The sequence below is a fragment of the Lytechinus variegatus genome, chromosome 4 (assembly GCF_018143015.1).
Source record: "Lytechinus variegatus isolate NC3 chromosome 4, Lvar_3.0, whole genome shotgun sequence".
Classification (NCBI taxonomy): Eukaryota; Metazoa; Echinodermata; class Echinoidea; order Temnopleuroida; family Toxopneustidae; genus Lytechinus; species Lytechinus variegatus.
In genome coordinates this window covers 43,818,401-43,829,737 of record NC_054743.1, presented here as the reverse complement: position 1 = coordinate 43,829,737, position 11,337 = coordinate 43,818,401, and the positions used below count along the sequence as shown (strand labels likewise).

At 34.6% G+C, this 11,337-nt stretch overlaps 1 protein-coding gene across 2 annotated transcripts in view; it reads right to left on the bottom strand.

The window, feature by feature from the left end:
- Positions 1–865: 865 nt before the first annotated feature.
- Positions 866–11,337, bottom strand: part of LOC121414137 (polycomb protein Scm-like) — a 41,294-nt gene continuing 30,822 nt past the window's right edge. For both annotated transcript variants that reach the window (XM_041607204.1, XM_041607205.1), the window contains exons 8-12: positions 7,400–7,603; positions 6,611–6,772; positions 5,231–5,383; positions 4,359–4,528; positions 866–3,101 (exon numbers count right to left, since the gene is read on the bottom strand). In XM_041607204.1, the coding sequence (XP_041463138.1) occupies positions 2,985–3,101; positions 4,359–4,528; positions 5,231–5,383; positions 6,611–6,772; positions 7,400–7,603 (806 nt within the window). In that variant the 3' untranslated portion in view covers positions 866–2,984. The remainder of the gene's footprint in view (positions 3,102–4,358; positions 4,529–5,230; positions 5,384–6,610; positions 6,773–7,399; positions 7,604–11,337) is intronic.

Genomic DNA, 11,337 nt, shown 5'->3' with positions numbered 1-11,337 from the left:
AGTCTGGTGGTTTGATTCAGTCATTCAAGTACAGAGATAATCTTTGACCAAAAAGAAAATGTGGTCAAATAACATTCTTACACTTACATGTATCAGATCTTTTTGGTCAGGTGTTTTGTGCCCAAAAACAAAACCTCTTAACAAAAATTTATGGATACAATAAAAAATAATTAATAAAAAATAAAAAAGAGTTTGCTTTAAAACATACATTTTTTTTAACTTCAAAATTGTGTATTGTCTATAGACATTGGCCTTTCAAATTCAAATTGATTATGTTATAATTGAACACAATTATCATTTTTTTATCAGAATTATATGCTGTTCAACCAATTAAAAAGATTTGGGTTGTATGACTGGTCATCAAGAGAGTTCAATTAATCTGAACATAATCAAATGGAGTTTTCAACTTTTAGTATACATACAGTATTCCTTGCTATGTCAGGAAAGCCTCTGGCAAGTCATAAGGTTATCAAGAATAGTGTAAGTTTAGAGAAATTACCCCTATGCTATGACTATTATAGAATGCACCTATTTGCATTCTCAGTACTGAAATACAATTATTTATCATCAAGAATATATACATGCATCTGACCCTCCACCACAAAACAAACAATACATTGCAATTTAGTCTATTTTAGTCTAAGGTTTTCATAGTGTAAAGAGCTGAGTTGAGAAAAAAATGTTTTCTTTACATTAAAGTGTGTTTATCCCATTTAATATATGGGATTTATAAATGAAAAAATGTATCTTTGGTTAAAAGGTAGCAAAACAAAGGTTGTATCTTTTGCTAGTGACCAGGGCCCCGTCTTACAAAGAGTTGCGATTGATCCGATCAATTGCAACTATGGACGGCCAGCAACGTCAACATCTATTATATATGTTCGTTCAAAATATTTTCTAGCTATGATGTATATTCATGCATTCTTTTTCTTGACAATTCACTGTGTTTCTCTTTGGTTACGAAGGACATTGTGCAAATTTCCTGTAGAAAAAATGATGACACTGATGGATTTCCATAGTTATGACTGATTGGATCAATCATAACTCTTTTTAAGACAGGGCCTAGCTTTCCCTCAGATAACATTTCATTTAGGCTTTGAACATGTGGAAAATTGAAAGGGTATAACATGCTGAGCAGGGTGGCATTTCATAATAATAAGTACGCACAACTGTACACAAGCTGATGACCCTTTCTTTGTGTAAGATTTAAATTCTTTTGATACAAATTTTATTGTCAAAATTGATTAGAATTAAAGAAAGTTTGCTCTCATTATAAGCAGGAAAAATTTGAACAATTCATATTTAATTTAGCAATAGAAAACGCCAATGTCGTCTTAACATAAAAACTTTGCGAATTGGCTCCTAGGAATTCCTATGAAATATGCAGCCAAAGCTGGTTCAGACTTCTGTATATTGTCACTCAATCTGTCATGAAGCAATAGAACAAAAAACTTAAACATTACATAAAATCTACAAGGGAATGATAATTAGGCTGTTCATGTACTCTTAGACATATACACATACACTTTTTGGCTGTACACAAACTGCCATTGGCACATCAGGAAAAAAAAACAAAAACATGTGCATGAAGCTTTAATCTACATCTCTGAATCATCCTTGAAATATTGTCTACATCTATAAATGGCTTTCTATTTCAGTTATCTTTACCAGGGTCCAGTAATTGTGAAATTTTGCATCAATAATAATCAAAATTTGTCATAAGCTAGTGCAATTTCTCAATCTGATTGGCAGAAAGTAAATTTGTTGTATAAATATCAAGATGATAATGATTCAGATAGTGATATGTATCGAGATTTTTCTTGAAAGTGTCCTCATCCACTCTGTATAAAGCATTTCCATAATTAAAAAAAAACAGGTACATGTATACAACATCAATATTATCAGCGGTTCGAGAAATTTGGTTCTTTACTTTAATTCGGCATCTGAATTCGAAATGTTGCTCAGAAGCCATAAAAATGTTGGTTTGAAGCCTCACTGTCTAATCCTCTCATTTGTTGCATATCATTATCATTCAACTTCTTTTTTTACTACTTCTTGAGGTATTCCTTTTCTCCAAATTTACCCTCACAAGGAAAAAATGTTTCCTTTCGGAGATAAAAACATAATGTAGCACCGATTGAGAGAGAGGACACTTTTCTAGAGTGACCCTTGTTCTCAAAATCCCTTGGATGGCCATTTTAGACAGTTGTAGCTGTATACCTCCGACCTCATTCTCCCTTTAATACACAAGGATACATCTTACCGCCTAGTTTATTTCTTCAGATTGTACATTATGTACCACCTCCTTGAGGAAGGACCTGTATATTCTGTCACATGTCTTTCATTATCATATCGTCGCACGCACCACGAACCGTCCTCTCTGCGCACTTCGATGCGGAAGTTAGTTTTGCAGAAAACGCATTTAAAGAAAGCTTTTTTAAAACCAGCAAATAAGTGCTCCTACATGGAGAGCCAATTATTTACCGGTGTCTTCGTTCAAAAGTTCAGGTTCTAAGGTTTCATCCTGTATCTTTATATTTTCTTGAAATTAATTATTTACGCCACAGTGGGCATCGTAACAGAGAGGGCGGTTCATGGAATAGATACAGTGCACTATCGCGCATCAAAGTGCGCAAAGAGGATGGTTCGTGGTGCGTGCGACGATATCCCTACTCAGTCCAGATATTTGGTAGCAAAACTCTTTCTCCTCAGCTTGACAGTGACAATGCATACAGACAAAGTCAATATCATGAAGGAGGTTGTGAAAAAGCTCTTTGGAAGGTTTGTGCCTTTGAAAGTTTACGAAGAGACATACATGTATGGCAATATACAGAGTTACAGACCTTGCGAATCAATCACAAATACCATCATAAAAAGTGCCTTCATCTCCGTCCATCTCTCTCTTTAATCATTTCATCGACCCATCACTTTGTGTGCCTCTTTCATAAATAGCACTCCCACAAGGGTGTATCTTACCACCATTTCTATTTCTTGAGTTTGTCTATGATATTACACAGCTTGAGAGCAGGACCCAGCTTCATTCCCATGTATTTCATCATCATGTCACTATTCAGTAGAAGGAATGCATTGCCATCGATTTCCTGCGATAGAAAAAAAATGATTTGTAAATATTCACAGGTGAGACCTCTGTACAAGAAGTGGATGAAATGTTCTCAAATATCCCATAATGAAATACACAAAATAAACTACTTATCAATATATACATTTTTAAAGACAATATTTGGTACAAAACTTACATAATTATATGCATAAATGCAGATACATATCAGATAAAGAGGAAAGGAGTATATGAAATATAGTTGTTGTCAATAACTAATGTTAATTATTTCAGAAAATTTAGCCTCTGCTAATCGAATTACAAGTAGAATAGGTACAGTTTAGGGAAGTTCTATCATATTAACAGGGCAATAACCCTCACAATTTAATCATCAAATGATGTTTCAGACATCAATGCCCAGCTTAGTTTTGAGGTCATGCATAGGCTATACCTTGTAGGTCAACATCCAAGGTAGGTTCAAAGAGTTCATTGCACCTGTCACAGGACATTAAAGCAATACAATGCCTGATATTATCAGGAATTGTCTTTATCATAAGGACAGATAATTCTGGATTTAAAGGGTTATTTTGAAGAGATGAGATTATAGCTTTCATATCATGAATTTCTCACAATTGTATGCATTATTGTACATTGTATGGTTTAATGTGCGCATCCACTGCAATGTATGCAGCTGAGTAAACTATATGTTGTATGTATTTACGTTCAAAATCATATTTATGTCAAACATTATAATCAATTTATTTTTTTAGGTCAATCATTGAACGTGGACAAAAAATTAGCCAAAATCTATTGATTTTTAATCCGAAATCATTAAATTTTCAATAACCAGAAGAGTCGTCCCTGGATCAGTCGTAAAATGACTTTAACAATAAAACCAACAGAAAAATACCAAATAAAACTAAATTTTGATTTGATAGTAAGATGAATGAATAAAAATAACAATTTTATATACTGCAAATTCGCAAATTGCCTCTAAGCGGTTAAGAGAAAGGAAAATGAAGTATAAAGGAAATAGAAATAGAAATACTTTGCACAACAAAATGTATCAAAACTAATATAACAATTTACAACTTTTCTCACCAGATCATGAATAAAGAAATACCATCAAATGGGCCAATAAACATATGATATGATCAATTTAGGATTTTAAAAGATGAATTTTAAGCATAACTTTAAATGTATTAACACAGTTAGCATTGAAAATTTGTAGTGGGAGAATGTTCCAAAGAAATGAAGAGCATAAGAGAAAGAACGCTGACCATATTGTTTGAATACTTACGTGTTGTCTAAACAACCCTGCATGTACGCCCATACTTGGGTCCATACTGACTACACATGCTATGACCTCCTCTATCGTCCAGTCATTAGGGTCACTGCCAGCAGAAGGTGCTATCCTTGTCGGTGGTATTCTTGTCTGTTCTAATCTGCTTTCAGTCGTCGAACTTGCAGCTGTTGTCAAGAAAATACAGACAAAATAAAATCAGACTTCAGTTGTGTAATGATACATATAAGTATTTAAAATAATCTTGTGTTTCCAGTAAACTGAAGACAACCAAGTGTCTGAAATACATGAAGAATTGACTTGGGTTCCTTCCTTCTAATCATTTGTCATAAAACCACTCTCAACTACATGTGAATGGGGGTGGGGTACAGACAATATAATAGGCTGTGAATAAAATTTGTCAGTAAACCTTTTCAAATTATTTTATAAAATGTCTACTTTGTTAAAGGGGAAGTTCACCCTGACAAAAAGTTCAATGTAAAAATAGCAGAAGAAATAATAACAAAATATTGGCAAAGGTTAGAGATAATTCCATCAAAGAATTAGAATTTAAATTATTTGATTGTGACGTCATATGCGAGCAGCATTCCCACATAGCGAATGGTAAAAAATCAACGAAATGTAATTTTCTCTGAAAATTGAAAACAGTTTTTTATTCTACCTTTTGTATATCAATAGACAAATCATTTCACACCCAATCATGAAAAGAAAAATATTAAAGTCATCAGGAACAATTAAAAAAGTAAAAGTCATGCATTTTATATTACATGACATGTGGGACACCTGCTCGTTTATGATGTCACAAATCCAAAACTTAAAATTCTTATAACTTAGTTGTTATTTAACTTAGTTTTTATTCTAGACCTTACCCTCTGTCGTTATTCTCCTCTGTATCTTATGACTAGATGGTTTTGTTTCTCTTTCTGAATTTGTTGATGCATCTGATATACTCCTCTTCAGACCCCCTCCCCCTGGTCTCATATTACTAGCTCCACTATTCACAGATCCTCTGTCATCAGAAGCTGGATGATATAAGATAAAGATAGCAAATACAATGAAATATGCTGCAAACATTCCTTATACTGTATCATAAACTACGAGTCTATGCATAAAGAGAAGTTTGTGGCATATATTGGAACATAAAGGCCCGAAATCACACAGGTGGTTTTTGAAACCCATGGTTGAGTCCATGGTTTATGCAGATTTTCTGTATGAATTACGCTTAATTTAGCGCATATCGGGCGCGTGTATGAAAAATGTCCAATGCTGATGCCCGCTTTTGTCACATTGCGCCAAATTGATGCCTGTTACCATGGTTAGATACGCTATTTTATTCATGAGTCCACTGTTTTGAAGAGTGGACTCATGAATAAAAACAATGGACTCATGAATAAAATAGCGTGGATACCACGGCAACAGGCGTCAATTTGGCGCAATGTGACAAAAGCGCACATCAGCATTGGACATTTTTGATACACGCGCCCGATGCGCGCTAATATAAGCGTAATTTATATAGGAAATCTGAATAAACCATGGACTCAAGTGTGGGTTTTCAGAACCACCTTTGTGAATTCGGGCCAATGTGAATTATGGATGCAGAGAGGGAGAGTTATTTGACCCCTTTCCCCTTCTCCAAGCCTGGCACATCTTTGGATAACAAGCTAATAAAATAAGAATGGGATCAGCATATTGCATCTCTGCTGAAATGACATTTTTCAGGAAATTTGAAAAAAATTAGTTTTCATATATTGTTACACTGTATAAAACACTGATAAGTTGACAAATAAGATAATATTTTCTAAACTACAATTTAATTAATTTAAATCCTAGTAGGTGTTTCATAGAGCTGTTTGTAATTTTCGAGCGACTTTACGAACGATTGGTGACCCTTACTTGTGAATTAAATCAACAACAATGAAAATCTGGTAGATGATGTGGAAGAGGTTCATTATGGTGAAGGATTGAGTAGAAGAAATAACCAGTTGTCACACGATGTTTCAAACATAGTAGGAAAATCTGGTGTTTATCACTTCGGGATCACCAGTCATTCATATACTCGCTCGTAAATTATGATCAGCTTTATGAAACACCCAACTGGAAAACAGACAGTCATGAAAATATATCAGTACTACTAATAATACAATGCATAATAAATTTGTAGAATAACAAAAGAATACATTCAACTTTGAAAACATATAACTATAAATCAATAATGAGGGGTTAACCTGGAAATCTGCCAGGATATTTACCTTGCTTTGCACACTTAGGGCAGGGACCTTGTAATGATTTATCACTGAAGAAGTTCTCACAGCACAGAAGGTTCTCACATAACCTGTGTAACATGGCCCAGAACTCTGGGGTGTCATCTGGGGCCTGGATAGTTGCTGAATGGCTCTCTCCACCATATGTACCTGGAACAGAATAATGGGTTTGTTTTGGATAGTAGGGTTAAAGCACAAATGTAATTTGAGTTGGGAGGGAATATTACACAGAATCTACTTCCTTCGAGAACAGTTCATAGTTTTACTTCACTAGTTAAACTATAACAAAAAATAAAAAAGAAAATGAAAAAATACCAGCAGCCTTGAAGGCGTGGTAGGTACGACCTGATGTCTTCTTTCATCAAAGGGTTGTACACTGCAGGTAGTGGAGAGTAGGAATGTTGGGTTGAGGGAGGAGGGTGCACAGAGTAAAGTGGAAGAAGGGAGCGTGGGTGACTTCTGAAAGGGCGCGGTGAATCAGGCCACTCCCGTTGTCAGGGACTAAACCAGATTTAAAACCTGGATCACTAATACATCACCTCGACCATCGCTTTCTAAATGCCTCTTTCAGTCCATCACTAATATAATTTACAGCTACATTGCCGCCATCCGCCTTCTCCAGAAAGGTGAGAACAAGCCTTTGCTGTATGGCACGGTCGAAACACAGTTCGAAGATCTACCTGAGAGCAGAACTTATACTGGTAGTTCCGACCTGACCACACATCAACATCATTATTACCATGATAATCATCATCCATATCTGAGTCAATAACTTACCATTAACCGTGACATTGCCGTCATCGGCCTCCTCCAGGAAGGTAAGAACAAGCCTTTGCTGTACAGCACAGTCCACACATAGCTGCAGGATCTCCCTGAGAGCAGAACTGATACTGGTAGGTCCGACCTGACACGGCATCTGCCAGAGCTTATGGGGGCTCAGGTAGGGACCGCTCACGCAGGAACTATTCAGGTGTACCAGCACTGGGAAACAGAGATGAATTGTTCATTAATACTAAAGTTTTGCAGTGAATGAATGAATGAATTTATTATCCAATGCAATAATACAAATTTTACAAGTTTACAGACAATAATTTATGAATACATAGAAAAGCAAGGATAATAGGAACCAGAAAATAGCATGGATGCTAGTCAAGTCTGGCCCCTTCTAGTCTAGATAGATAGAAACATGTTTTTAAGAATGAAAATCGTGAGTCTACTAGTACACGCTAGCAATGACTGCATAACAAATTAACAAAATTAGTTAACAGTATTTACATATATGAAAGATATCTAGATGATGAAAAATATAGATGGTATCAAAATTCATTTTTCCAACAGATGTTCGACAATAGCTTTACGAAAACTTGATCTTGATGGTTTCTTTCTAATTTTGGTTGGTAGCTCATTCCAAGAAGTTGTGCCTACATAGGATAAACACTCTTTTCCCAAGCTTGTCCTAACCTTTGGTACATACAGGTTATCGTCTTCCTTTTGCCTTGTATTATATCTATGTTTAATCAGTGAACAATATTGCAGCAGTGAATGTGGCAAATTTGTATTAATTAGATCGTACATAAAACTACAGATAGATAATCTATACAGTTGGTAAATGTCAAGTATCTTAAGAACCCTGAATAATGGTGCTGATCTTGTCATATATGTACTGAATGTTATCGCACGCACTGTCATTTTTTGAATTAATAATATAGAATCTAGAAAACGTTTTCTAGCTCCACCCCAGACTTCAATACCATATGTGATGTGGGGCTGTATGAATGTCTTGTACAGCAGAATCAAAATACTTCGTGGTACGAAGTGTCTCAGTCGATATAGAATACCAACCTTCTTGCGTATGCATAATTTAATTTTTGCAATATGATTTTTCCATGTCAAATGTTTATCAATGTCTACTCCAATAAATGTTGTAACATCTACTTCATGCACCTCTGTGTCCATGAGATGAATTTTCTCTCTTACCTTAATTGCCTGTCTCTTCCCTCTAATTAGCATATAATTTGTCTTTGACAAATTTATAGTAACTCTATTGACATTACACCAATTCAGAACTTTCTTTAATTCTAGGGTCACTTCTCCCAGATCTATCTCAAATTTTCCAGCTTGAAATGTATGAAACAAATTGGAATCATCAGCAAACAGTCTAAAAGTGAAATAGTTACTTGACCTTGGTAAATCATTAATATACAAAAGAAACCGAGTTGGTCCAAGAACAGACCCCTGAGGTACGCCGCAAGTTATTGGACTGTACTCAGAGAGTGCCCCATTATAAGTTATAAACTGAAATCTATCAGATAAGTAATCCATAAACCATTGAAGGGGCATACCTTCCAACCCATAGTGTTCTAATTTCTTGAACAAAATAGTATGATCTATCGTATCAAAAGCCTTTTTAAAATCAATGAAAATTCCAATTGTAACCATTCTATTGTCTATCGACTTGATAACATCATTAATCAGGTTAATTAAGGAAAGTTTTGTACTAAACTTTTTCCTAAAACCATACTGATGCTTATACAATGTTTCATTCATTTCCAAGAAGACAAGTAATCTATCATTTACCATTCTTTCTAAAATCTTTGCAAATAATGGAAGGACAGATATTGGACGATAATTACCAGGGTTATCCCTTTCACCCTTTTTGTAGATAGGTGTGACTTTGGCCACTTTCATTGAATTTGGAACTCTTCCTGTATGAAGTGAGTGATTAAAAATATGAGACAATGGTCTAGCAATAAAATCTGCTGCATCCCTTATTAACCTAGCTGGGATATTGTCATGACCACATGCTTTATTTACATTCAGAGACAATAATTGACATTGGACCTCATATTCTGTAACTGGTTTAAAAGCCATTTTACCTTTACTTTTATCACAAAGATAATCCCTAAAGCTACGACCAGCAGTGTCTTTCTGTATGTTACTTGCTAATTTCGGACCCACATTTACAAAAAAGTTATTAAAAACCTGTCCGATTTCCTCTGATGAAGAAACGTGAGTCCTCTCTCCATTGGTATCTGATTCTGAGCACAACTTTTCAACCTGTGTGACCTTTGATCTACTGTTACCACTATGGAGGAGGTCATTTATCACTTTCCAGGTCTGACCTGTGTCATTTTTATGAGTCATGAATAGGCAGCTGTAATATTCCCTTTTCACTTTTCTTAAAACATTTGTCAAGATGTTCCAAAACTTCTTATATTTTTCAACATGCTGTGGCTGGTGGTTAGATGTAATCATTTTAGAATAAAGCTTATGTTTTGTTTTGATTGATTTCAATATAGCTTTTGTTATCCATGGGTCCCTTGCCCTTTTCTTTACAACAGAACACTTCAAAATTGGGGCGTGTTTATTACAAATGGCTCCAAAAGTTTGTAAGAATACATCATAAGCATCATTTACATTTGTCTTATTTTCAATATCACTCCAGTCTTGAGCAGAGAGATCTTCACAAAAACTGACCTTATTATAATACCTAAAATTTCTCTTAAATATCTTCTGTTTGACCTTTTGCATCTTTAATTCATTTTCAAATATAACATAAATGGGAAAATGATCAGAAATATCGGTATTTATTGTACCTGAATAAACACATTTTGAAATGAAGTTTGAATACACATGATCAATCAAAGAACTTGACAAATTATTCACCCTTGTCGGAACCTTAATAAGTTGTTGAAATTGCATACATTGTAAAGCTGAAATAAAATCCTCTTCTGTATTTCCAGGGTTATTCATATTGATGTTAAAATCACCCATTAAAATGCACTTTGCTTTATCCACTTTTAAGGTTTCAAGTGCATCAAGTAAACTTTCCTGAAATTCTAATACATCTGTGTTTGGTTTTCTATAAAGTATGCCAATAAGATATGTCTGCTTTTCAAATGATGCTTCAATCCAAATGGATTCAGTATGTTTTACTTCAAAGCTGTGACTTAGTACTTTGTATGGTACAGATGAATGAATATATGCGCCAACACCTTGTTACACCCACAAATGTAATAATCGCCCACAAATGTAATAACGCCCACAAATGTAATAACACTTTACCCACAAATGTAATAACGCCCACAAATGTAATAACACTTTACCCACAAATGTAATAATTTTTGATCGCCCACAAATGTAATAACACTTTACCCACAAATGTAATAACGCCCACAAATGTAATAACACTACCCACAAATGTAATAATGACTTTACCTACAAATGTAATAAATTTGAAGTGATTTTTGGCGAATTCGTTCTAAACTAATATCCTATAGTAATGCGTTCATATAGCACAAAAGTTCAAAGTCTTTTTTCCAGACCCAGTTAATGAAATATTACAGTACAAGTCCAAGTCTTTTTTCAGACCCGGTTTTTCAAAATTATAATATACGTCCAAAGTCTTTTTACCAGACCCGGTTGTTTCAAAATTATAATATACGTCCAAAGTCTTTTTTCCAGACCCGGTTAATTTAAAAATTATAATGCAAGTCCAAAGTCTTTTTTTCAGACCCGGTCGTTTCAAAAGTTATAATATACGTCGGTGAGGGGTAAAGACAACACTCTTAGCCCAAGCATTTTAAGTGGGTTTAATTTTGAAGATTGGTCTCAGCTGTCATTTTTTTTTCAATATTTCTTTATCTTTTAAATAACCGGGTCCAGACGAAAGACTAAGCATAATACTCGTGTTATTCCACAAGAATAAGAATATG